This window comes from Fukomys damarensis, unplaced genomic scaffold, assembly GCF_012274545.1.
Source record: "Fukomys damarensis isolate Sample0158 unplaced genomic scaffold, DMR_v1.0_HiC HiC_scaffold_11, whole genome shotgun sequence".
NCBI classification, from domain to species: Eukaryota; Metazoa; Chordata; class Mammalia; order Rodentia; family Bathyergidae; genus Fukomys; species Fukomys damarensis.
The window spans coordinates 44,401,455-44,429,215 of NW_022900923.1; the positions used below are offsets into that span (position 1 = coordinate 44,401,455).

Genomic DNA, 27,761 nt, shown 5'->3' on the forward strand with positions numbered 1-27,761 from the left:
TTGCAAGGCAGGCAGTGGAACCACTGAGCCAAAGTCCCAGCCCCTGGCAAGGATTTTTAAGAGCCCACCCATTATAGTACTAAGTTTGTAGAAAAGTGAACCCGCAGGGTAGAGAGCCCCGCATTCTAGCATTTTCCCCTGGGGAAGGAACAGTTTTGAGAGGGGCTGATTACCGTTGTGATAAGAAAGAAGTCTTGGTAAGAGGTATGGAGGTAGAGCCTAATGAAAGCCTCAATTGTATTCTCATGTAACACTCATTGGAGGGATACTGGGGATTAATATTCCAGAGATGGCTGAGGGGACATCATGCCCTTGTTAAAGGGCTTTAAAAGCGGGTGAGGGAGATTTTGTGGAAAAAGACCGCAGTCAGGCCAGGTTCCCAGTGGGCAGCTTGGGCCGGTTCGCTGGCAAGGGAGCCCCTGCGAGTGACAGCCCTGCCTTTGGGGTGCAGCACGAGGAGAGGGCAAGGACCTGCCTGTGTGACTTCCCCAAGGAATGCATCTTTCTCTCAGCCCAACCTCCCACCGTTTTCTCCTTTGAAATGTGGGATTCATGAATTACTCAGGGAAAAACTACTGAATATGGAGATGAATTTTGGGAGGAGGAAAAAAATGAGCTCATTTCTCCGGATTGAAAACCTAAGGCTGGACACATCCTTCACCTGTAGTTTGGCAAATCGTCCAGTGTTTTCTGAAGTGAGGGTAGTTTTCAGAAGACTATGTCCTCTGCGCTGGTGAGTGTTACAATTCAGAGACTGCATGTCTGTCAGTGTGATGAGGCCTTGACCCTTTTGTTAAATAATCAGTATCCTATTAGGGCTAGTTTTTCTTTCAGTTACAGACTTACTATGACCCTTTGGTATTTTTCTAAAAAGAAAATAAGCTGCCACTTAACTCCCAGGACAGGTGTAATTAGTACCTCAGCCATGGCAGAGCATGGGCAGGGAGGCAGATTCCCAGGGGAAGCTGTTTTGGGTGTATCTGCTGATCCTGGTTTTGAACTCGTGCACAGAAACATTCCTCGGCAGGTTTTGATGTGACAGCCTTCAGAAAGGATGGAATGGGGTTCTACCTGTCAGTGGAGTTCAGTGGGGTTCAGTGTCATGGCCACTCTGGTGCCAGAAGGGGAGCTTCCAAGATTTGTTTTAGGAATATTCAGTGCAGAACTGATTTAACTCATACAAACGGGGACATGGAAACCAAGAATTCCTCCTTCCATTGGGCGTGTTGGGCCATTTCCCCCTTCGCTGGTCTGGTGCTCAATAGAGTATGCTATGTGGTGGAGTTAAATTTTTTTTCTTTTTCTTTTTTTTTTTTTTTTTTTTTTTTTTTTTTTTGTACTGGGGACTGAACTCAGGACCTTGTACTTGTGAGGCAGGCGCAGTGCCACTGAGCTAAATCCCTGGCCCTGGTGGAGTTAAATTTTTTAATATGACATAATTCACATACCATAAAATTCATTTTTAGGGCCGGGGATTTAGCTCAGTGGCACTGTGCCTGACTCATAACCGCAAGGTCCTGAGTTCGACCCCTGGTACAAAAGGAAAAAACAAAAATCACTCTTAAATTGTACAATTAAGTTTTGTTTTTTAAAATAACTCAGAAAGTTATGCGACCATCACCACTATCTTAATTGTACAACTGTTAGGTTAAATTTTGACTTGAATCTTTGAATGAAATACCAGTCACAGAGCACCTGTGATTCTCAGGAAACTTGTTGAAAAACCTTAGTGCCTCTTTCAAAGGAAGGTGAAATTTTTATTTGTGTCATTTAAAAAACAATAGAAAAAAAGAGTTAGCTGATGTTGAATTTTTCTTAGCCTTGTTGCTTGATTGCTTGTCTGCTATGATGATGTGTATTTGTTAGGTCTTTAGGTTGGGACTTGTTTCTGTAGCTTTGTTATAGTAAAGAACCAAGCAAACCCAGCTATAGCAAAACCAAGACGACTGCCTTCTTGTCTTTCTTCTTTGTCAAGCCATGCTGCATTAGGGATAGTATAGCCCATCTTGTTATCCTTTGTGGCCATCACCTAGCATCTGTTGTATAGGAGGGGCTCAGTAGGGTTGTGTGAAGAAAGGGGCTGTTGGGCACTCAGGAGAGGTAATTTGGGGATGTATCACTGCACACAGTTCATGGTGACTTCATTACTTCTGTAGTCAGGGAAATGGTTTATTCTCCTGAGACAGAGCTGCTTTAGGAAGTACAAGCTTGACTTCTTCCCACGCAGTTACAGACAGAGAGCCTTCAAAGGCCCAGTGCCCTCCTGCTGTCAGGACTGCTCACCCTGCTGACCAGTGGATTTGTAAAGGCTTCTTGAGTGGACATGGTGAAGCGTGATGTGGGTGGTGTATGTCTTTGAGTGTGTACACATTTATGTGCATTCTTGCTCAAGCACACAGGGGAACTATGAGGAATTCCACCATGTTTTTATAAATTGCCTCTTTCTTCTCCCTGCCCTTGTGACTTACTGGTAGGCCAGGGTGCAGGGAGGCTCCAGCCTGGGCACATGGCCCCAGCGTGTTGGCCTTCAGTGGCCTATTGTTTCCTGCCCGTTATGTGCGTGGACAGAGGACAGGGGCTGGCACAGCTGCCTTCTTGGGGGACCATTGTTTATCTTAGCAGCAGTGGTAGCAAAGCCTGAAGCAGCACATTCTGCTCTGGCAAGAGCAGCATTCCGTTTTGGGATGTAGGCACGGAGTCACCCTTAAAGTCTGGGTGAATCCTCTGGGGTGGGCCTCAGGGAGGGGCTTGTCGGAGAACTTCAGTGTGGTCATGGAGGAGGGGAGACGCCCAGTGGTGTCACAGCACAAACCAAGCAGGAGGCAAGTGGTGTCTATTAGCAGAGCCTTTCTTCTCCTGGATCTGGGTTGGGCTATCGCTTTCTCCCCTTCTCTGCCCTCTGATTTATAGACACATCTCACTCAGGATGCATTCACAGAACAGAACAGAACAGAACAGAAAGAAAATGTCCTCCAGAGCCACCCTGTGGAGTAGATTTAGGAAACAGGGAAGGAATGCTGTCCAGTTGAAGATTAGTCAAAGCGTGGGCTAGCCAGTCAATTGTGTCCCTTGCTTGTGAGCAGCACTCTGAGAGGTTGAGGCAAGAGAATCACAAGTTTGAGCTCAGCCTGGGCAACTTAGTAACTCTGCATGACCCTGATTTAAAATAAAACATAAAAAAAGAGCTGGGATGTAGTTCATTGTGAAGGCCTTGGGTTCAGTCCCAAGTACTGAAAAACAAAAGAAAAAAACCAAAAAACATGGGCTATTAGGGAGTCAGTGGGCTACTCCAAACTTGGTTCTAGGAGCCTGAACCATTCGTCACCTGGAAGATGAGAGGTTGACGTTCAGGGGTGCGTTCCATAGTCACTAAGATTTATTCAGAAATACCTTTAGAGACTCGTAGATGGTGTTAGGCTTCTTGTTTCTCTGCCCTGCTGTCAACCTTTTGGGTGGGCCGGACAGACAATCTAGCTTGCATCCCATTTGCACCTGATTGTATGCTGACCTTCTGTTGCACGGCTTACTGCGTCTTTCCTCAGTCTTCTCATCTGTGCAGTCAGGGTGCTTGGAAATACTGCTGACGTGGGCCCTTCCCGCAAGGCCCCAGGGTGGGTGCTGAGGAGGGGTGCAGTTCGTGCTGTGCTGCCCACTCATGGGGGCTCCTGAGAAGGTCAGGGCAGAGCTCCACGTGGCCTGGGTGTGCGTGGAAGCTTCTTACTCTAATTCACATATCGCAGAGGCTCACCGTGATGTGCTTGTTCCTTGGACAGGACAACTCTGGAGTCTCTGCCTCTGAGACTTCATGGGTCTCAGGGGACTTGCCCAGGACCCCTACAGCAAGGCAGTCATAAGTGAAGTACAGGTTCCTCAGAGGAGCTGGACAGCACCCCTGCCTTCAGTCTCCCGTTGTATGTTTGTTCCTGACTGGGTCCCTACAGAGCTGTCTTACCCTAAAGGTAATTCTTATTTAATGATCAAATTTTCCATAATATCAGTGAGCTTTTTGGGTGCTGTCTATCCACAGTCTGCCTAAATAAGGGCCCCGACTGCTGGCCTTTTGTTAACACGTGGAAAGGGAGCAGATAGCTCCAGGAGCAGCCTTAACTAGCGCTGTTGCCTTTAAGAGACCCAGAAATCTCTGGTAAGAACCAGATGCCTGAAGTGACCTGTGCAGAGGAAACACCCCCCCCCACGCACGCTTGTAATCAGATTCCAAAACACACAGAACAAGAGAGCTTTGATGAGTGATGAGGTAGGCGGCTTCTCTGTGCAGCCTTCTGTCTGCTCAGAACAATCCTGCAGGGTTCAGGTTCAGTTCAGGTGAGGTCACTGCGGGCTGGCTGTAGTGGTTGGCAAGGAGGAGGTGTGAGGTGTGCCCACAGATCACCCGCATCACCCCCACAGGGCCATATGCGTGTTATATGACGCTATCTGTTGAAACACAAACAAAAATGAAGATGGGGACAGATCATGAATCCACAGCTACTCCCAGGCAAAGCCCAGTGTATCTTTTCCCATCCTTTGTTTTAAGAAAGAATGCTTGCAAATGTTTAAAAGCATCATGGTACCGATCCTGGATTTGCCTCTTGAGTTATCTGCAGCTCAGGAGAAAGCTCTAGATGTTCCTCACCTGCCACTGCTGTGCAGAATACAGCACAGACAGAAGCGCTGTGGACTGCACGTGTGGGAGTTGAATTTGGAGCCTGCATCAGGAAAGGTGTGATATGGTTATGCTTTTTGCCTGGAGTCACAGTCACTGTCCTATCCTAAGGTCCTGGAGCTGAGCACACTTGCAGGGAAAGGGATGAGGGAAATGGCTGCATTCTGACTCAGATGGGGATGGGAACATAACAGTGGCAGGACACACACCACGGGCCTTCCCCGAGCTGGAAACAGCCTGGCGTTGGCGGGCTGCTTCCTGTGAGCGCCAGGTCTCTTGTCAGTAAGACATCCAGTGTTGCATTCAGGGCAGAATTGGTTGCATCTGGAGCTGCAGTGGCTGAAGCTCCTCAGAGACAGTGTTTGCTGGTCCTTGGAGTAGGAAGAACTGGCAAGCCAGAAACCTGCCAGGCCGGAGCCTAACCAGAAGTCTTCTAGCTCTGACACAACAGAAGCTCTAAGGCCACGAGGGTGAAGCAACAGAGACATTAATGATTTTGTTAGGGGTTGGGGAGAGTGACAGAACTGTTCTACAGGTTAAAACCTGCCCCCAGGTCAGGCATGGTGGCACAGGACTGTAATCCCAGAACTTGGGAGGCTGAGGCAGGAGGATCACCGCGAGTTCGAGGCTAGCCCGGTCTACATAGTGAGTTCAAGGCTAGCCTGAACTACATAATGAGACCTGGTCTCAAAAAAATAAAATTTTAGAAAATGGAGATAAACTAGTAGCTACCTTATAAGGTTGTTGAGTGATAATTGACTTGTGCCCTTTGCTAGAAGAAAACCCATATTCTGGCACTGTGTCACAAACCCTGCAGATTCCCAGTTTGCACTGTTCTTCACTGCCCGTCCTGCCCTCCCAAATCGCCAGTTCACATTTCAGGCTTTTTTATTAAGGACTTTGGATTTCCCAGGGGACACGGAAGGAGGGTGAACGCCGGTGCGCGTAGTGTTTGCGTAGGGCCACCCTTCTGACTGTTCCCTTTCCTGTCGTAGAGATCCGGGCTCAGCTCACAGAGCAGATGAAATGCCTGGACCAGCAGTGTGAGCTCCGGGTGCAGCTGTTGCAGGACCTGCAGGACTTCTTCCGGAAGAAGGCCGAGATTGAGATGGACTACTCTCGCAACCTGGAGAAGCTGGCCGAGCGCTTCCTGGCCAAGACGCGCAGCACTAAGGATCAGCAATTCAAGTAGGGACCCTGAGGCCTCCACTTTTCGAGCCCCTTAAAGTGGAGTCTGGGTTGGCGGGTGGTAATGGGCACCTCTTAGATCCAGCTGGATTCGTAAGCCAGTGATGTCAAATTCAGTTTCAGCCCTCAGAGCCTTTTCCTTCTCTCCTAATCCTGTGCGCAGTTTTGTGCCTTGTAGAGACCGCAGAAGATGATGAGCCACGCTAATAATATTAAAGCCTTTATGGCCCTTTCTGTGGGCCAGGTGTGGGCTTTCCAAACATGTTAGCTAGCTTAATGCACACAGCGAGTCCATACCTTGGTTTTTGTTATCCCTAGCTTACAGATCAGAAACCGAGGTATGAAGAGGATAAGGAATTTCACCTAGTAGTGTTGCACCCAAATACTCCTAGTAAATGGCAGCAGCCTGGCTCCAGTTTCTGTGCTCTTAATCATTTCCCCAGACTGTCCCTAACTAGAAGAAATAATGATGTCATTTATGGCTACACATCTACATTCCTGCCTGAGTATTTACTAAGGCCTCTGCCTTCTACATTTACAGTATCTTTTTAAAAATTCTAATTAATTTTATTGGCACATTTAAGGTATACAGTATAATGACGTTCATCATTGGAAATTTGCACCTTTACATAATCCATGTTGGTTCTTAGTTTTTCCCTATTCCCCTGCCCTCCCTTCAACCTTTCCCTCCCTCCTTATCTACAGAGACTTTGTTTCCATTTTTTCATTTTCTTGTATGAATTCTTATAAATCTGGCCCCTTCATTGTCCCACGGCATTGCCCCGTTTTGCCCGAGTAACTGTAATACGTACGGTATTATCTATAGCAGAAGTTTTCAACCAAGGCTGTACCTTGGAATTTCCAGGAGAACTTTTCACAGATACAGAAATCTGGGCCCCTCTCCAGAGCAATTAAATGAGAAAGCCGAGGAGCAGGGCCCTGGTGACGGGACCACAGTCTGCAGCTTCTTCCCGCTGCAGTCCGGCTGGCCCAGTCACGTGATCGGACAGAATCTTCCCGGAGCACCCTGGAGTGAGGGCAGGCTCTCTGGGCCGAGCTGTCAGTGACTGCTTCTTGTGTATACTCTTGATACTTGGGATGTGGTTATCCGGCGTCCGCATCCTCTGAGTGTTGGAAATGTAGACTCTCGGGCCCCACCTCCGGTCCCGGGTGACTTGTGAATATATTGAAGTCTGAGAAATGCTGTTCTGCGCACACAATGCACACTTCTTGGCTTGGTCTTCAAGCTCTCGTACCTCTGGCCTCAAACCTTGCTTCTTGTTTCTGTTCCAGTGTATTTTATTTTCTCCTGTTTTTTATTTTTGTTTATTCCCTTAATAGTACATGACAGAAAAGTTCTTTTCCAAGCCAGCTCTGAGCAAGGAACATAGAGGTTAACGTCAGGGAAAACACAGGACATTCTCCCAGTGATCCAGGAGGAGAACTTCCTCCAGATGTTTGTTCTGCACTCTCTCATATCTTTCCCAAGTCCTGTTCTCCTTAAGATAAGAGAATCGTCTGATGATAAAATGTTATTTTAATATGTGATTAATGAAGACTTGGGAGAGGACTCATTTGCTTTGGAAAGTGATTCAGAGTTAGATTTATTCTGTTGGGAAGCTCCTCTTAAGTTTAAAATAGCATCTGCATTTTTTATTACTACATCATATTCTCAGAAAAGCACATACTTATTATTGGTTAACGTATAGCCAGGTATGGTGGCACATGTCTATAATCCCAGCACTGGGGAGGCTGAGGCAGGAGGATTGCCATGAGTTTGAGGTCAACCTGGGCTACATAGTGAGTTCAAGGCCAGCCTGAAGTACATAGTAAGACTGTGTCTTTAAAAAAAAACAAAGATAAATAAGTACATCAATAAATATACAGATGTGTTACTCTCTAAATGATCTGAATTACTTTGATTAAGATAATATACAAAAGATGAGGTATTTTCTCTATGACTAAAAAAATTTTTTTTCCTTCTGATAAAGGTGATACTTGGTTTTTACCTTTTTTATTGTTTGGGTCCTCAAATAACCAGTATTTATTAATTGCCAGCTCTCTAGTCACTATTACACAAGGTATTGGAAGATACAAGTACAGTTCCTTGTGTGTATCGTGGGGCAGGGCTCATGTCTGATTGAAGAAGAAAGATTTTGAGTGGAGGAAGTTGACTGGTGAAACAGAATGTCATTAACAGATCATTGTGTTCCATGGAACGTGGATCTGATCAGAGGGGAGTGATAAATCATCAGAGCGGATAAAGGATCTAGAATAGTCAGAGGGTTTTCATGGACCAAGTGGGACTTGGGTTAAGGGTAGATTTGTGCAGGAGAGGAGAGAACAGCGTGTACAGGTGGGAGGAGGTAGGAATATTTTGAGGTGGAAGGCAGTATGGGGTCTAGTACTCTGAACTCGTCCAGCGAATATCCACTTCACGTTTTTTGAGCTCCTTCATACTGGCTTGGAAACTATCAGAATGTTCACTGCCTCTTCCTCATAGCACTTACAGTAGAATGGGGAAATGGGCATTAAACAAATCAGACTCCTAGGCATGCAATTTTAAGTTAGGGTAAATAGTGTGGAAGGAAAGATAAGAACCTAAAAGAGGGGGACTTCTCTGCCTTGGTCATCGCTTTATCACATTGTGGCTGGTTTACTCCAATAGTTTCCTGAGTTACAATCCACTTACTCAGCAAACCCTGTTAAATACCCAGTGGGCCCTACCCTCTGTGCAGGCTCCGTGGGGACTAAGATAAGCTTTGGGATTCCTGGTTAATGGGGAAAGGAGACATATAGGCAACATCAAGTGAAAAGGGCTTTAATAGCAGTATGAGGACACAGATGTTTTCAAAAGCAGTGGAAAGTAAAACTCATTAAGTAGCCTGTACCCTCAAAGACGACTGCTCAATAGCAGAGAGGTTCAGATTTGATGCAGCAGTGCGGTGATGAGCCTTCTGAGTTCGTGTGTTGGGAGACAGATCTGAGGGAAAGTGTTATAAAAGCATGAATTTGTATCCAGAGATGGCCACAGTTTCAGGGCTTAACTCATGCACATTTGATAGCCAAAAAAGAATGGACAGGAAAGAATGTCTTTGTGTTAGCTTTCCATTACTGTGACATAATACCTGAGCTATACAGCCTGTAAAGAAAAAGATGGATGTCTCAGAGACTTCAGACCATACTTGCTTGGCCCTATTGTTTTGGGCCTGTGGCAGTAGAGTACAGCATGGCAGGAGTGGATGGCAGAGGCGTGTTCACCTCTTGGTGGCCAGGAAGTGAAGAGAGAAAGGAAAGGGCCAGGGGTCCCAATATGTCCTTCAAGGACACACTTCCAGGGGCTTCACTTTTGTGCTAGGGCAACCTCTGGAGGTTCCACCACCTCACAATAACTCCACTGGCAATGTGGTTTCCACAGTAGAAGTGAGATGTTGAGGGGAGGCCTATTTCTGATGGCGGTTGTACTTTGGACACATTGGCTTTGGAGTAGTGCAAGGTCTTCAGGCATCCAAGATGTTGTACTGCAGAGCTAAGAGGCTGTAAGCGGGAGAGTCTCTAGTGTAGTGATCGTGGAAGATGTGAAGGTCTGTGAACTCAGGGGAGAAAAAAACAGAGTTAAGCCCAGGACCCAAGGCTTGGGAGATACCTAGTGTAGTAAAACCAGTACTAGCAAAAGTAAAATTACCTGGAGAGAGGAAGGGAAAGAGTTGGCCCTTTCATGTCCCCCAGGCAGGCTAAAGGATAGGAAAGTAAGTTAGGCTGGTACGGTCTGCTGGAACTAGAACTGGATGATCAGTAAAGGTTAGTCCCAGAACTTATTCTTTCACCTTACTGGGTATTGAACCCAAAGCTTTCACTGAGCTATATCTCCAGCTCTATTTAAATTGTCTTTTCCTTTTATTTTGAGACAGAGTCTCACTAAGTCACTAAATGGCTCAGGCTGAGTTTGAACTTGCCATCCTCCTACCTTGGCCTCCCAGATTGCTGGGATTACAGGTGTGTGCCACAAATGTCTTATTATAATCTTGTGTTTAAGGCATTGTGAGAGATGCAAAGATAAGTAAAGTGAGCCCCAGACTCAAGAGCTTTCTATTAGAGTGCAACATGTGAAATTGCTGTTTTCTATAGATCAAAATGGTCAGGTAATTTCACGTGGTGCAGCCTGGTCTGAGAGATGAGACGAACATACAAATGCATGCAAAAAGGGAGGTGGTGAGAAGCTCAGGAAGAGAGGTCTCAGAAACACCCTGCCTTCATATATGATTTATTCCCAGTGTGTGTATATATTTAAAAGCCACATAGCTGAATGTCTAACTACAGTTTCTCACAGTGAGTTCTGTTATTATAAGCATATGTGTGAAATTCTGAATTATACTTCTCCTGATATGTTTTTGGTATTTTGTACCTTGTCTTTGGTTTTCTTTTTTCACTATTAAACCCATGACCCACCTGCGTAAGTCTTCAGTGAGCTTCTGAAGTGTCTGTGTGGCTGATTTGTACCCCGTCATCCTAACGCAGCGACGAGATGTCTGTTCTCAGTGCAAGGCGAGGAACGGTGCTTGCCTTTCTCCACGTTCTGCTCACTTCTGTATTGCAGAAGATGACGAGCACTCACATGTCTGCACGGCTCACACACTGCTCTGCAGACCGCCGTGCTGCCAAAATCGGACCATGACACCACCAGGCCAGGCTCGACACAATTGATGAGCACCCGAGAATTGGGCATGTGGGTGCACATGTTGGATGTGGTTAAGGTTCAGACCTGGCTCAGTAATAATACAATAGAGGTTGATTTCTCTGCCATGCAGTAGTCTGATTTCTAGCCACCCACGGTCATGTCAGACTCCTTTTTCCATCTCTGGATTGATGTCCTTGACCTTATGACTCAAGAGAACTCCCTGCCACAGTGTCCTCATTCTAACTAATGGGGAGGGTCACAGGGCGAGGGGAAAAATAAACCTTTATTCTTTCAACGTTATCTGGAAGAGCCAAATACATGTCTTCAGCACATGCCAACTGGCCAGAACTTAGTCATGTGTTTATGCTGAACTGCAGAGGAGGCTGGGAAATGTAGTTATTCTTCTGGATGCCTAGAAGATAGAATTTCTGTTAATATAGAAGAAGGGGACCTTCTGCCACTTGTCCATGTGTGGTGTGTATGAAGGCAGGCATACGGAAGAATATGGCCACCTGTGCACAGAGAAGAGCAGTTTGTTCTGGCTGGAAGACCAAGGAGGGCTTCCTGGAGGTGAAGTTCACTGGACGGAAAAGCGAAAAAGCAAAGTGCCTACCCTGGGAATTGGTCCTGTAAGTTCAGTACAATTGAGACAGTGTGGGAAATGTACAAGGATGAAGAGATAGCAAAGGAAGCATTTTAGGTAGAGAAAACAATGTTAGTAAAGGCGTAGAGGTAAGAAAAACAAGGCTGGTGGACAGCTCATCTGCTTTGCCAAAAAATAAGAATTATAAGTATGATAGTGAAACAAACCTGGAAAAGTAGGTAGAAGACAGATTACAGAGGTTTATGAACACTGGGGAACAGGGTTTGGGCTTTATTCTGTAAGCACGGGGGAGCCATTGATAATTTTTGAGCCAAGAACATAATTATGGCTATGCTTTAGAGGGGTAACTATGGCAACAGTGCATAAGATCGATTGCGGCAGAAAGCTTGGATGAGGAGGAGGAGGACCTGTTAGGGAGGCATGGTAGTTCAGTGGTGAGCTTTGGGCAGATGCATGCCGAGGTCATGCCCTGAATCATTTGGAAGTCCAAGAAGCTGGGGCAGAGGCCGGGCTCCTGGTTTCCTGGTCCCTGGAGTAGCAGTTGTACTGTATTTTCATTCATCCAGTAAACTGTAGCCTCGATTTTGCTTAACTCTAGGACTGGTCCCAGAATACTTCATTTTCTGCCCAGAGGATCTCAGCAGGCACTTGTCACCTCCCCCAGAGCTGTAGCAGCTGTTGGCCTAGCAATGCCCTGAATTTGTCTTCCTGGGCTGCCAGGAGTGCAGCTGCCAGCAGCAGCTCTGGACAGACGTAGGGTTGTGGAAACTATTCAGCTTGGGATGGGGCACATTGGCCAGGGCTTGGGCTGAAGGTCCTCATGGATTCATCCAACCCTTTTCCAGTCCAGTTTCTTAGTCTGGCTCAGTTCCAGCCTCTTATACCAGGCTAGGTTGGGTGTTTCATTACAGTTTGAAGGGACCATATTTAGGGGCAGGTGTTGCTGAACTGCTGCTTTCCTCTTCTCTTGGGCTACGTCCACTGGAAGCCATTACTCTCTCACCCCTTGCTTCCTGTTCCGCTCTGCTCCTGCCCACCTTTGTCCTCCTCCTCACCAAGTTCCTTGTAGACACTGATGCCCACACAGCTCAGATTCCCATGCAGTCAGCCCTGGTGGTCCTGCCCCTCTCCTTTTATTCTCCCCTGGAGGAATGAGAGGTGCTGCAGACAGTGCCATAGCAATGATCCAGTTCTACCTTCTGCTTTAACGCTGGTAATATGGCTTCCCCATCCTGGGACTCTGTTAATGTCTGAAATTTTATCAGCCTTGTTTGATTAAGAGCAGAGATAAAATATTATGTGAGGGTAGGAAGCCTTCCTAGGGAAGATACTCTTGCATTTCCTTTGGCTCCTTGAGGAGCATAAATGTGTGCCTATTTATTGCTGAGCCTTTGATTGTCTCTTTCGAGTGGAATCTGTGTTAATATTGCCCAGCAGGATTCTAATTGATAATGCGTTGGCTTTTTTTCCCCTCTACATAGACTTGCTGTAAATTACTTTTTAGTTGACGCTCAGTTGGTTTTCATCTTGTACTTTTAATAGTTCATGTCTTTGTTTTATTTTGCGATAGCTTTTTCAGGCATATTTCTACACTGCTATCCTGCTGTGTTCGTCACAGAGGCCTTACGCTATTTTATAGCCCACTCTTGACATCTTTCTACTTCTCTAGCATGTATTTGTTGAAGGTATTTTTGAAGGTATTATTCTAGTCTCTTAAAGAAGGGAGCCCATATAGGTGAAACTGTAGTTCTTTCCCACACAGATTCATTACTTAGGGAGAAACTGCATCTGAATACAAGGACACACATTTGCAGTGTAAATGTTCATGTGGGAAGCATCAAGTCTGTGTTGCAGAAGAGGTGACACACGGTGAGGTCAGAAAACTTCAGCAAGAAAATGGGATTTGGAACAGGGTGGATAGGATCTGGCTAACTGGAGAGATGGGAGAAGGTACAGCATTCTGGAGGAAGGCACACAGCACTCTGGAGTACAGTGGGTAGTAGACTGGTTAGTTCAGATGGGGGATGGAGTGGATGCGGGGGTTAGGCAAAGTTAGATAGGATCATATTGTAGAGAGCCTTGGCTCTTGGCTAGGAGATTTGGCTTTCTGCAGTATACACTGGAAACCACTACAAGTTTGAATAGCTTAGTGTCCAACCTTAGGTATGAACTCTGCTTAAGGAAGATTGACCTGGTGGTGGTTTGCTAAGTGATAAGAAATCTGAGACAGGGAAGCCAGTTGCTATGGCAGATAATACAGATCTAAATTAAGGTGGGGCGGCAGGAATGGAAGGAGCAGGAATTTATCCTTCCATCCATTCATCAAGTATGTACTGTGCTCTGACCACGTGCCAGACACATGCCAGGCAAGACAGATACCACCCTCTGCACTCCTGGAGCTTACGGTCTAGAGACAGATGGAAAGCACCTGGTATAGGCAGAGTCTCCAGGAACTGCTGACTGATGGGATCCGATTTCAGCAGACTTGGGAGCACACGCATACACACAAAGAGGGCTGTGAAGTTTATTTTTTTTTGGACTTTAGTGATAGGTAAATTAATAGTGCCTTCATAGAGACCCAGAAGTGAGGAGAAAGATTTGGTTTTAAAGAGGTGGGATATGAGAATATTGGCTTTGGATGTTAAGCTTAAGGTATCGAAAGGATGTTGAAGCCTTATTTCTAGTAATTGATAGAAAATATGCAGGACTAAATAGATTGTTGGAAGAGATTTAAGCATATTCTTAAAGAGATGATGGTTGAAGCTATGGAAATTGTTTTGTTTGTTAGTTTATTTTGTTGGTTGGTTGGTTGGTTGGTTGGTTTTTGGTTTTTTGAAACAGGAGCTCACTACGTAGCCCAGGCTGTCTTCGAACTGGCAGCGATGCTCCTGCCCCAGCCTCCTAAATGCTGGGATTACAGGCGTGTACTACCATGCCTGGCTGAGGCTGAGGAAATGTTTATTTCCCACAGTCAAGTTTAAGAAGGAAAAAGGGGGACATCTCCTTTGTATTGTCAGTGGTATTCGAATTGCAGAGGGTAGAAAGGGATTAACAAATGTTTATTTGTGATTTACTCAGCTCATATTTTTGGGACTTAATTATGCACAAGGCATTAAGCTAGGTACTAAGGACAGACAGGATAAGTTACTACCCTCTTCTCACAAACATTAAATTAGCAGTAGATGAGCAGGGTATACATATGATACAAATTCTGCTTATTTGGTTGGTCATGAGTTGTGTTACTGTTGGAAAGAATTCAGGGGAGTAGAGTCTAGGTATCTCAAGAATCTGGTGGACATTCGACTTGCAATACTCCTTTCTGTGGGAGGTTAGGTACACAATTAATTAAAGAATTCTTGTAGAGTCCATGTTCCTGGCCTTAAGCCCAGTGTTTGACCATGTATAATCTCTGTATTACATTATCTATTGCTGATGGAGCCTCTCTCTGGAGTTGAGCTCAGAGTTGTTCACCCGTCTCAGAATGGCATCGGGCTGAAAAGCACTCAGTCAGCCCCTGAGAAGGTTACAGCTGTGGTTGCAAATCAGAGCAGGGTAGAGGGCCAGAGAGTTCCTCTTTGAGCATGGGGTGACCTTGAGGGGGAAGTAAGAGGAAACACAAACTTGACAGAAAGGAGAACCCCTGACTTCCTGGGACAAGTGCGTCACTCATTCATTTTGGACATATTTGGGAGCTGTTTGTTCCCTTTGGGAAGGTGGTGCCCAGATGTAGCATCTGGTGTTGAGCAAGGGTTGGCCTCACTTCCTCATGCTTCAGGCTACTTTGATTGAGAAACTAGCAGAATGTCCCTTGGTGTGTTTTTCACCAGTATGGTCCACACTGAACCTTGGCTGGTGATTGTGTCCTCTGTAAGTGAAGATTCAGAAGGGCTGTTGTACGCGTGTGGGTTAAGCAGGATGGAAGAGACACTGAAGGCAGCATGGGGATCAGCAAGGCAGTGTGGTGCATCCTCTTTAGAACAAAGAAGGAATTCATTAGAAAACTCTGGGGAAGCTTTGTGGCCAAGCAGAAAAAGCTCAGAGGTTAGAGCTGGACAAATTCTGGTCTGAGTCCTGTCTCTTCTCCCGAGGCTATATGACCTCGAGCAAGTCACTGAAACTCATTTATAAAATGTGGAGAATAAGGGTTGTTCTAAGGAATAGATATATGTAAAGCACCAGACTAGTACCTTAGTAGACATTCAAGAAAAAGCCGCTGATAAAATTATCACCAGCCCAGGAATTTAGGGGATCAGTTGAGATCATAGGTTTGAGAAACAGATTTCTTGGGGTAGCAGTCCTGGATTTCCACACTTGATAACTTGTGTGACTTTAGATGAGGGCTCTTAATCACCTCATTTTCTTCATTTGTAAAATAACAATAATAGCACCCATCTCATGGAGTTAATTATGTTGATTAACTGAATTAATATCAACATAAGACCGTAGGACAGTTCCTGGCACATGGTAAATGTAAATAGTTGCAACTCTTATTCTCAGCCTCAGGAGTTGAGACTGAGCACAGCTATACGAGGTGGAACATTAGATTCAGTGCTGATTATTCCCTGTACAGAGGTGACCATTCCTAAACCTGGCTAGGTAGTATCACATCAGTCATCAATTTCTACACAGACCCCCGTGGGCCCTGAATGGTACCTTCTGTGGTATGGCTATATTGGGCCAGGCAGATACAATTAAGTGACCCTATATAGTTGTATGCTAGTTGCTATAAAAACTCAGCAGTTGTATGTTTCATTCTACAAGGTATGGTGTAGTTGATCTCTGATATGTTAATTTTAGATCCAGGCTCACAGTCATCAAGAGGGAGCAATTTGTCATACAGCCACCCCCCTGGTTTCCACAAACTCTTGAAGTCAAGAGTCGGCCTTATTGCCAAACCGCTGGTGTTTCTGTAAAGGTGCAGTGTGACTTGAGCAGATAAGAGAAGGCCGGACCTGTTCAGCCTCCTGTAGTGTCTGACGTGGAGAACAGCAGGTTGGTGCAGTAAAACCCTCAGCTGCGAGCAGAGCAGAATGTGGTTTACTGGGTCATTGGTCTCATGGCTAAACAGAAGCTCCCAAGCTTCTGCATAAATGGTTTTGTATCATTCTTTTAAGGTTGGGAGAGATAGAGGACAGGTCAGGAGCAAAAACATGCTTTTGTGAGCAGTCGTAACAATGTTGGGGACTCCTGAGAGCCTCCTGTGTTTCCTAGATCTGGCGGTGGAATGTCATCAGGCCACAGCTCGGGCTTTAGCAGAGATACTGGTGATCTTGTTCTTTGACAACTGTGCTGGGGCATGGGGAGCTTATAGTGTTCATTTTCTCTGCTTCTGCAAGCCCCATAATAATTCCGTAGTAGACACAGGCAGCCATGTGTGGCTGCTTCTTGGGATTTTTTAATTCTCAGGAATTTGCAGCCAATTAAATGAATTGTCTTTGATCCAGTTCTCTCTTTTAAAGGCAAAAGCCATGTCATCTTATTGGAGCTTACTGTGCTAAGTGGGAGGGTTTACAAGAGAAGAAGAAAAGACCGTCTCTGCTGTACAGACTTTTGTCATCAACACAGGGAAAATCAGGCAAGCTGAGAGAATGGAAAGAGCACAAGGGCACACAAGTCTAAAAATAGGACCCCATACACAGCAGATGCCAATAGCCCCTGGGAAGGGAGGAGATAGCACGGCTTGCTCTCATCCAGATTCGGGCCGTGTTAATTGAAGTAAAGGTTTTAGTATCCAATTCCTGCACCGGGCCCAAGTTTCCCACTGTGAAGTGAACAGAGTCCTACAGGAAGGCCTGTGGTAATGAAGGATTTAGAGTAAAAAGCAGGGTTTGGATTTTTTTAGAGTCGATCATCTTTTCTAGTATCTCCTGCTGTCATTGCCTCTCAGGTTTTCAGTTCGGGGAGATCACTGAGCACAGTTCTGCTTCCTAATGTATTTCAGGTACAGCTGGTTAAACAACCAGGATTAGAAAAGTGAATTGAACACACTAGGATTATCTTTGGTGGCAGGATGCTGGGCTGTGCTTCTGATTTCTGCCCAAGCAGTCAGTATAGGGCATCCTGGTGTGAAATTCAGACATCCCATCCTGGCCGCCTCCATGTTAAAGTGCAGGTTGCAGAACGTGTCTGGCAGCTCTCAGCCTGAACTCTTGTAAACCACAGATGTTCAGAACTAAGTTCTAGGGGTGAGGGTAGGGGTTTCCGTTGATGCTTAAAATTCTTTGAATTTATGGGCAGCATATATATCAGGGATTTGGCAAAAGGAGGAAGTACGGGATTAGTTCTGCAGTGTGCAGGTGGAAATGATGCCTCTTACAGATTTCCTTGGTAGACAAGCACAGGCTGTGGAGTGGACTCTGAATAGGGAGCAGGGGTCCAGGAAGGCAGGCAGAGTGCTAGAGTGTGTTCATCCTGCACCGCTCGCCTTCCCACTGCCCCCTTTACCCTTGCTCCCATGATGTAAGTCTCCTCTTTGCTTGGCAATGAGTGGAAAAGTGTGACCTTCCCTTCCTCTGAGCTCCACACACAGGCATGCAGGCGCACAGCACCCCATCTTTCACTAGCACCTCCCAAAGCTGTTCTTAGACTATCCCGATTGAGCACGTTGCCATGGGCTTTGCCTTAGATTCTGGTCTCTCACTGCTGATTTGGCTGGGTCCGCATGGCTTATAGAAACTTTAGTGCTTCTGCTTCTTGCTCTTTTTTGGACGGTGTTAAAGCTCAAACCCAGGGCTCTGCATGTGCTCATCAGGTACTGTACTGTTGAGTACACCCCAGCCCATGGAACTGCCTCGGACACCTGGCGTACACCTACCTGAGTTCTCCCGAAGCCTTCTACGTTACAGCAGGGAGGCTGTGATGAGAATATATGTTGTAATGCATCTCAGTGGGCTTCCTTGGGATCAGATTAAAGAAAACTTTAGAAAAGATGTGCCCTTTAATCAAGTGAAGAAAAGCAATTTATCAGATCCAGGCAAATTGTTGTGGCGTTCTTCTTGTTTTGTTTTTTTTTTTTTAGTACTGGGGATCAAACTCAGGCCCTTGTGTTTTTGAGGCAGGCGCCAGATCACTTAGCTAAATCCCCAGTCCTTTTGCCATTCTAATTAGCCAGAAACAACTGACTTGAAAATCTTAATAAAAATCACCTATTTGGAGCTAAAAATGATATTCTTGTATTTGTATTCTTATTCCTTCTAGAAAACAAGCCTACTCCTGGCCATTTTATCCATCGACACAGGAAGTAAGCAAACCACAATACTGGTGTGTGAGATTCACTTACTCTTTCAGCAGACTCCTGCTGTATGCCAAGGGCTGTGCTAGGAATTAAATATGCCCCGAGGAATAAGCTGCTGTTCTAGCTCTTGGAGGTTACTATTTAATGTGAATACTTTAATTATGTGTGTTCTATAAGTAAAGAGTCTGGAGTCTAGGAACCAGAGTTGTTGAGTGACCTTTTCACTGCTGTCATTTCGTAAGCACCTGCCTTCCTGCCTCATCCCTGACCACAGCCAGCAGGTTCTGAATCGGTTCTGTGCTGCTGGTGCAGAGGACTGAGCCCTGCTCTCAGGAAGCTCACGTGTCATGCAGAAGATGGGTTTATATGAAAAAGGTAACGTGAAGTAGGATGTGCTCACTGCCGAAGGGGAGGTGGGAGAATTGATTTTATCCTCCTCTAGAAAGGACAAAGACTGCATTACTCAGATGCCTATAAAAGTTAGAACTTTTTGCTACATTTGTTTATATATCTTTCTTCATACACAACTCATGTAGCTATTTTGTTTTTTCTGAAACAATTGAGTAACTTGTAGACATGATGCATGTTTATCCCTCCGTATTTCAGGATGAATTTACTAAAAGTAAGGATGTTTTAATATATAATCATAGTACAAATATCAAAATCAGGGCATGAAGACTGATTGAATAATATTTTCTAATGCACAGACATCAGATGTTACTAGTTGCTTCAAAAGGCGTCCTTTTTAGGTAAGAGGAAGTGCAAGATTGTGGAATTCATTCTGTTGTGTGTTCTTTAGTTTCCCTTAGTGGAGTGATTTCCAAGTCTTTTTTTGTATTTTGTGACATTGCCTATTTTTGAGCATCCATTGCCATTGTCTCACCGTGTCTCAATCTGATGTTTGTAATAACTAACTTTGGTTACCATTATGATTCTGGTTACCATCTGTCAGGACTAACTTGCTAATGGTTTGCCCCATTACTGATGATGCCAACTTTAACCATTTCGTTGCAGTGCAGTCTACCAGTTTTCTTCACTGTCCTCGATTCTCTGCTATGTGATTAAAGTGTGTGACGTGCAGAGATTCCTAGAGCCCATGTTCAGATACTGGACACTAAAGCCGTTTGACATACTCTCCAGTTTCAGCATCAACTGATCATTCTTTGACTCAATTACTGTTACAGTGGTTACCAAGTAGTCATTTTTGTAGTTTCCATCATTCCTTTCACTCATCAGTTGGAATTTACAGTAAAGAGGAGTGTTTCCATGACTGTCAGGACTCTCCCCCATTGTTTGTTTATATTAATGTGGACTTGTGTGTTCTCTTTTTTTGTACATTTTTTTTCCTGGTGATTGTTTGTTTGTTTGTACCAGGGATCGAACTCTGTCCTTGCGCTTGCAAGGCAGGCAGTTGTGTATTCTTGTTTTAGTCAACAGATTATAAACCTCTTCTCTTCTCTTCTTTCTCTTCTCTTTTTGAGACAGGGTCTCACTTTGTAGTTCAGGCTGGCCTTGAACTCACTGTGTAGTCTGGGCTGGCGTGGCAGTCCTCCTGCCTCAGCCTCTCAAATGCGGGTTTATTGGTGTGTGCCCCCACACTTGACTTAATATTCATATTTTGCCAGACTTGGCCACTAGAGTTCCATCAGGCTGGCTACTGTGTCCTTTTAACATGTCCATGTGTCATTTCTTAGAACACTTCCTTACTTTCTAGCACAAGACGTTCCAGGCTCACCCAGTAACTTTCCTTGCTTTGATTGTCGAGTTGGTCATGTCTTCAAAGAGCCCTGGTTGTTTTTAGTGTGAAATAATATTTAGAGGCCATGGATGCTAAGTGTGCTCTTTATAACTAGAACACCATGATTTATAATCCTTCTCAGCAGTCAGAGGTAGTAGTAGATACATGTGTACACACACACACACACACACACTTGGGTGTGTATTTCAGATGCTCCCCAACTCATGATTGGATTGGGTCCTGCTAAACTTGCAGTGAATTGAAAATATCCTAAGTCAAAAATGCATTTAAGGTGGGCATGGTGGTAGTAAACACCTGCAGCCCCAGCCCTGGGGAGGCTGAGGCAGGAGGATTGGGAGTTGGAGGCCTGCCTGGGCTGCGTAGGGAGACCTGTTTCAAATGAAGGGAGGGAGGCAGGAAGTGGGAGAAAGAAGGAAGGGAGGAAGGGAGGAAGGATGGGGAGGGGCTCAGATGGCAGCCTAGTATGAGCACTGTCTGCAGCCAGGAAGAGGTGCACCCTATCGTGCGGAAGCATTTTGACCACATTTATAGCACTTTATAAGAAGTTCATGGAGGATGGATTGGAAGCCGTGATGTTCAGTATTAACAAACAATTTATATTGGAAGAGCTGTGGGTAAAATAAGGGGATGTAATGCACCTGACCTGATCGCCACATCGAGCAACACCACACACGTAGGAGCATTGGCTGACTGCTTGTGCGATCTCACAGCTGGCAGGGAGCTGTGACGCATGGCTTCACCAGGCAGAATCCTATCGCATGTGGCAGAGTTGAAATTTGAAGTATAGCTTCTACTGAATGCGGATTACTTTGACACCATTGTAAAGTCAAAAAAACTTAAGTCGAACTGTCATTGGTTCAGAGACTGCACTTATCTACTTTAAAGCTATGAGTTCACATCGATCAATGTCTTCAGTTCCAGTCTAGTGTTGCATGCTTTATTCAGTTTTCTCCCTTTTCCATATTTGTAACTGTTCTCTGAACAGTGAGAAACCTAGCTCCCATCACCTGTAATATATTCAATTTGTGCTTGGTCCTAGACTATACAGAATGTAGCCTCTGAAAAAGAATACTAACTAGGTTTTAGTACTGATGTTTTCCTTTTAGCTTTGAGGGCCAAAATAGTGTTCAAAAGTTAGTTTTTCTGTACCAGATCCCCGATCTTGAGTGTGGTCACGTCACTGCTTTGACATACAATTTGATTTATATATTTCTGAGTTATTTAATTTCTCCCCTCCAGAATGGGGTCTTGATTGACCCTTCTCACTCATAAGCATTTTCTCTGAGCTAGAGGTTGGGTGGCTTCAGGAGAAGTGAGAGACCTGTTTGCCATAGATTCACCAAGGTTTTTGCAGAAGTCAGTGATGGGGTCCTAAGCCATATGAGAAGTGGGCTCCAAGGATCATCTGGGGCAGCCCTGAGCCTGGGCAGGCCTGGCTGTGGTTAAGAACCTTTGCTAATTTCTCTTCAGACTGCTCTAGACTCTTCCAGAGTCTTCCCTGTCATTCTGGTGATCAGCTCACATAATATACTTGATTTAGGGGCCTTAGATGGTCTTGATCTGTTCTCTGGAGGTGGTGTCACTGCTCAACCTTGTGGAGCTTTAGGATGCGTTGCTGAGCTCTTTGGGAGCTCCTGTTTTGGGGTCCTTGCTGCAGCTCCTTGATTTTCTTCCCTCACATTCTTTGGCCTCTCTGATGCTCCTTTACATCAATTCTGCCCTGACCATTGTCACCTTTATATTTGGTGATGGCTTCCAGACCCTCTTCCTCCTTCTCACTTAACTCTCCTCCTCCTCCTGCTCTCACATTCACTCTATTTCTCTTCCCTCCAGACACATACAACCTGGTCAGTGCTGCTGATTCCAGTTGTTGTGAATCTTACTTGTAGCTTAAATTCAAAAACAGGTGGGCTCAAAGCTTCCTAGATATTGTATCCATTTCTGTTGCTTGAAAACAAATCACTGAAAAGCATCAGGAAATCTTAGAATAGTTTTGGGGTTTGATTCTGTCTTTTCAGTGGTTCTTCCTCTTCTAATCAACTGTTCTCTTAACTCTGATCTACTCATCTATTTTATTTTTTTGAGAAATGCTAGTTGTAAATTGATATTTTTAAAAAAAATTTCCACTAATGAGTTGAAACCCACAGTTTGAAAAACAGTGCTTTGAGAACATTGATTTAGAAAATTTTTATTGGTGTGCATAAAAATTACCTACGATGTTTTCCCAAAGGATAGATTCCTGGGCATTGTTCCACTCCTGGTGAATTAGAGTCTGGCAGACACACAGGAACCCACATTTTCAACAAGCCTTCTAAGTGGCTGATGTGAGGAGCCTGGGCCCCAAAGACTCACATGTAGAGAAGCTCCTGCCTTCTGGGCACAGGGCCTGGCTGCGCAGAGGCTTCCGGCCACACTGGCTTGGAGATGGCAGATAGTGGCTGGACTTGTCCAACTGAAACTGAGAAGCTTCTCTCTGCCGAGCGATTTCAGACACCCATGTGGACTCCTGGAGCCTCATTTTCCTTGATAGCTCTGTTTCAGATGTTTGGCAAGGCCCTCATTAAGGCAGAGAAGGGTTAACTGAGGCCACAGAACACAGTGTAAAGGAACCAAAGGGTCCTGATACACAGTGGCTGGGTGTGGCGTAGGCCTCGGGTAGGTACCCTGAGCCAGTCCCGAATTAGAAACTGCTTTTCCTCTTCGCCTGCTTTCATGTGTGACCACATGCAGGGTGTCTGCATGCTTCCTGGCGCCATCAGGCACCAGCAGTTCTGCTCCCTTAGTATTCCTGGGCCCTCAGTATTCCTGCTATGTGTTTTCTCAGAATAGCTCTTGCCACTGTCAATTTACCCTTTCAGTGCCAGGCCTTTGTAGGTGCTCAGTGCTTTCTGATTGAGATACAGAGGCCTCCACTGTGAAATAAGCAGTGGCTGCTGGCAAGAGGACCTGAGTGCTTTTCTGCCCCCACTCTCCTGTGTGACCTCAGGTCCTGCAGCCTCAGTTTCCTCTTAGGAAGTGATGGTACAGAGTATGTGTGTGACTTAGTTGAGTAAGCACAGTTTAGGGTGCTTTCCACAGAGGACCACTTTGCTCAGTGGGGTTCATTGTTGATCCAGTTCCTTACGGACCTGAACTCAATAATGTGACCTACTAATCTGGAGATTGAGTAGGGATTTTTTTTACATCACCCAGCTCTTTAAAATATTGCCCTAGTGTAGCAACCTTGTTAATGATGTGCTGTCATTAAGGGCACACAATACAACAAGTATATACATTTGCTCACCCAACTTGCACCTAGAAAATGAACATAAGTTACTCGCCGGAAGCCAGATGGGGTGGTGCCACCTGTGATTCCAGGAGTCTGGAGGCTGAAGCAGGAGGATAGCGAGTCTGAGCCCTGCATAGGCAACTTAGTGACTTAGCGAGACCCTGTCTCAAAATAAAAAATAAAATAAATAAAATAAAAAGGGCTGAGATGTAGCTTAGTGCAAAGGTCCTGGGTTCAATCAGAAGGGGAAGGGGAAGACATACGCTGGAGCAGTTGACTACAAGATTAATGGAGGTGCCAGGCATGGTGGCGCACACCTGTACTCCTAACACTCTTGAGGCTGAGGCAGAGGGATTGCCTGAGTTCGAAGCTAGCCCAGGCTACATAGTGAGTTCAAGACTAGCCTGGGCTACATAGCCAGACTCCGTCTCAAAAAAACAACAACAACAACAAAAGTCGATGAAGGGCAAACTATGAGCTATTCATTAAGTGAATCATAGTCTTACTGTACTGGACACTTAAGGATTCCTGATGCTTGGTGATAGGTGTTCACTGAACATTCCAAAATGTACCCTGTCCTCAAGAGACTTCCTTCCGGTAGAGGCCAGTAAATACCAACCGCACAGAGAAGTGGCTATGGTGCAACTACTCTGGTGAGCGAGCATCCTGGGGCAGCACCAGGATGCTTCTGGACTCCCTCTTCCCAGTGGCTTGTCGGCTCTGGAGCATTTCAGCACTCACTGCCAGCCCAAAATGTCGCTGGCTGCAAATCAAGCTCCTCCATGCCTCCTGCCTGGTGCTAGGCGATGCCTTCTCCTCAGTGGGCGTTTACTACTTTGAAAGTAAGTGTGGATTTCTGAGTGACGTCGTTCTGCTCTGGCACAGACAGGTATTTGCTTCTCTGGAGCGAATTAGCAGGAGTAGCCAGCCTGTCTGCTCAGTTATCTCCCAAGGTTTCATTTATTTTAAAAATCTGCTAACACATCTGTGTGGTTTTTTTCTCTCTGTATGTTTGTCATGTGCTACAATTACGGGGGTTTTGGTGACATCTTAATTAACTGGAGAAGGAAAAAACTGAGGCTGTAATTGTAGATTGGGCACAAGTTTTCCTGTGAACTATATAGATCGGAATGCCACTGTAATATACATGGTTATAAATTCCTCTTAAACCGGGAAACGTGTAACTTCAGGGTTCCTTGGTCATTGGTACACCTGTCTTCTGGCTGTCCCTCTTTCTGCGGGGTTTTAGCTTGATTGCATGGTTTAGTTACTTGAGCTCAGACTTCGGATGTAATCACAACCTATTTTAGGGGGCTTAAAGGGCTATTTATAGTATCCAAGAAGAATTCTGGTTCTTAGTTCCATGGTTTTAACTGGGGTTGAGAGCAAAGTCCTTGTACCCTAGCATGTGGATGCTACCCAGCCTACATTAGGAGAGTTCAGTGGGCTCTTTTGGTTTATTCTTTCCTTCAGTTCTGAGAATGCTAGTGCCAAGGCCTGGGGTATGGATGAAGCGTAGAGAACTAGTGGGTGGGTGGATCTTCTCATTCATCCAAGTGAAGCAGGCAAGCAGCAAGATCAGGGTAAGTAAGGTACATACGGGTTGTAGCTGACAGGTAGCACACGAGCAGGACAGCTGTGTCTGGAGCCGAGCGGTCTGCAGACACCAGAGAAACGGCTCAGAAACAGTTGGTGAGCCTTTTAGTCCCAGTACACAGGACAGTGTCTGGCACACATTAGAGACTCTGTTGATGTTTGTTGAATGAATGGATAAATGAAATAAGAGATAGAGGACTCAGAGAAGGACAGTAAGATGTCAGAAATCTGGGTAAGAAATCTAGATGGCAGAGATTCACGTCTTGATTAGACCCCTCTCCCGTGATTGGTCTCGGAGCTGTCCGCATGACACGCAGCCCTCTAACTGCCTCCTTTCCGGTGAGCAGGGGGCTGATGGGAAGGCACAGTGAGATGATGCAGTCAGAGTCTAGAGTGGCTCATCTTTGGAGGTCACCCTGATTCTCTGCCATAACTCAGAAGAACCTTGGTCCGTGATCATCCAGGAAATTGTTTTTAAGCACTTAACAGATGTCAGACAAGGGCTCACCTAGTTCTCCACTTCAAAGCAGATTCCTGAGCTCCCTGCTCTTGAGCTTGCCTTTCTCCCAAGGGTGTGACCAGGCTCTGTGGAATGAATCCTGAGCCACAAGAATCCTGTGTCCATAGGGCTCACCCCAAACTTGATTATAGGGCACAACTGAGACTATTTCGAGTGAGGTGGGTGCACTGCTGCTCTGATCCTTTCTAACCATCTGTCTAGGCTGCCGAGGACAGTTGTGGGACTGACTTGAAAATCTGAGAGCTCATTTTTGCATACATAGAATGCATTGGTTTTGCTTTTGGCGCTTTTCTCTTTCTCTCTCTGAACTCTTCCATTCTGATCTCATTGCTGGCAAGGCTGGAGCAGAGCTGGGTGATAAGCCTTAAGAAGTGTGCCCACCCCGTCTCTGCCCTCCTGTCTTTGAAAGACGCCTCCAGGCTGCCGCTGTACTTTGGGGTCACAAAGCCAGCAGCCACCATGACCAGTAGAATCTTTTTCAAGTCGGTTCCTACCTTAGTGATTTTTTAATTTTTCCCTTCTCCTTTTAACACCTCCCCTAGAAAATCCTCTCTGTCCTGTGGCTTCTCTGGTTGGCAAGGGTCTGATCACTTGCATGGCACCGTCAGGCCATAAATCTGCTGCAGCTTTGCTGCTCTGTGCAGCCTGTCTGCTTCTGTCAGCATCAGCAAAATGCATAATAGAGAAAATAAGCCAGAGAGGCTAATAACACTCATCTGAATAGAATAATCTCTCTGGCTGCCTCACTTCACTTCATTTTAATCCAGGTGCCAGGAGGGAATTTGGGCTAAAAAAAAAATCCAACCTCCTCCCATCACTAGTTCTCTGTCTAGCCATCACTAAACAGTCTTTTTTTTTTTTCCTCCAATCAAGCATGTTTTTAAATCTTCTTCATACTTAGATGCTTAATACCATACGTTGCATGATGTGTTTAAGTCACTTGGGGTTTTTGTCTGTCATCACGGATACATCTATTTTTAAAGTGGGAAATTGTATTCTTCTTAGATGTGTTGATATCTGCCAGCTCTGTAGAGACTGGCAGTTCTGATAGGAATTCTGAGATGGGCCAGGTGCTCTGGAAGCTGCTGAGGCATCGAGGTTCTCGCAGCCAGGGCTCCCTTTGGATTCCTTTCCATCAGCCTCAGTGCACAGTACCCAGTGTGGAATGCAGACCTGATTGTTCCACCGTGTTCCTTAGGGAAAGGACAGTGGAAGGCTGAAATCTGCTCCCCGTTGGTATCTCCCTCACGTCTTCCCTGAGACTTACAACTGCTTTGTTAATTGCCTGTTGCTGCTGTCTTATCCCAACCATTATTTGCTGAGGTCTGTATGCTTTCAGCAGGCTGTGCTCTTGGCCCTGGCCCAGGGCTGAGTGAGCAGCATGTTGGAAAATGATGAAAGCTGAGTCCTAGTTTGTTTGGAAATAAAAATAATAAGATTTCCTTGCATTTGTTGGTGCTGTCCTGTAGCTGTAGTTCTTTTGCATCCAGCATCTTGGTTGATCCGTACATCAGCCTTGAGAGTGAGCAGGTCAGAGACTTTGGCCCAGGAGGGAACAGCTCACTGTGGCAATGCAGAGGCGGAAGTCTTTCCACTAACGCCATACTTGATGCTCCCTCTTTACAGAGCCACAAACATAGCGATTGTTAATTAAATGGCACCCTGGGCTAGGAGACTTGTGGGATTTTATAGCCAGGAGCTAGAGGTACACCAGTGGGATATGTGTCCATTTTATAGATGGGACACTGAAACCAAGCCCAGATGATGTGGACAGAAAGAAAGTAGTGTAGGGACCAACTTGGTGGAGTTGCTCTTTACCCTGGATATTTTAGAAAAGTCTTTTTGAGCATTTGTTGCATATCTATAAATACTCTAAAATGAAGGCGAGAAACTGGGCTAATGTCTTTGAAACGAGTCATTCAGCTGTGCAGATTTATGTCTTCCAGGGCATTGCTAGTGATAATCCCTTCTGCAGATGCACAGCCGGCTTGTGACTTTCTGGGCCTCCTTTCTTTCGACTTGAGTCATTTCCTCTCCAGTACAGTATGATGTTTTCTTGATCTTCCTCCTGAAAAAGTTTTTAAGTAAGAAAAATACTTCTGGATATTTTGTCTGCTTTTTAGGGATTAGTGTTTGAAGAGGTTTGCAGCTGTTCAGCACATTCCTGAGGGATGCAGACTCTTTTCTCTAGATGCCCAAGTATTGTACAACCTGAGGCTCTCAGGACAGGGAGAGCAAAGACTCTGGGCAA

General features: G+C 45.5%; 1 protein-coding gene across 4 annotated transcripts in view; it reads left to right on the forward strand.

Moving 5' to 3' along the window:
• Window positions 1-27,761, forward strand: part of Srgap2 (SLIT-ROBO Rho GTPase activating protein 2) — a 225,780-nt gene that overhangs the window by 87,460 nt on the left and 110,559 nt on the right. For all 4 annotated transcript variants that reach the window (XM_010613090.1, XM_010613092.1, XM_010613091.1 and 1 more), the window contains exon 2: window positions 5,659-5,851. In XM_010613090.1, the coding sequence (XP_010611392.1) occupies window positions 5,659-5,851 (193 nt within the window). The remainder of the gene's footprint in view (window positions 1-5,658; window positions 5,852-27,761) is intronic.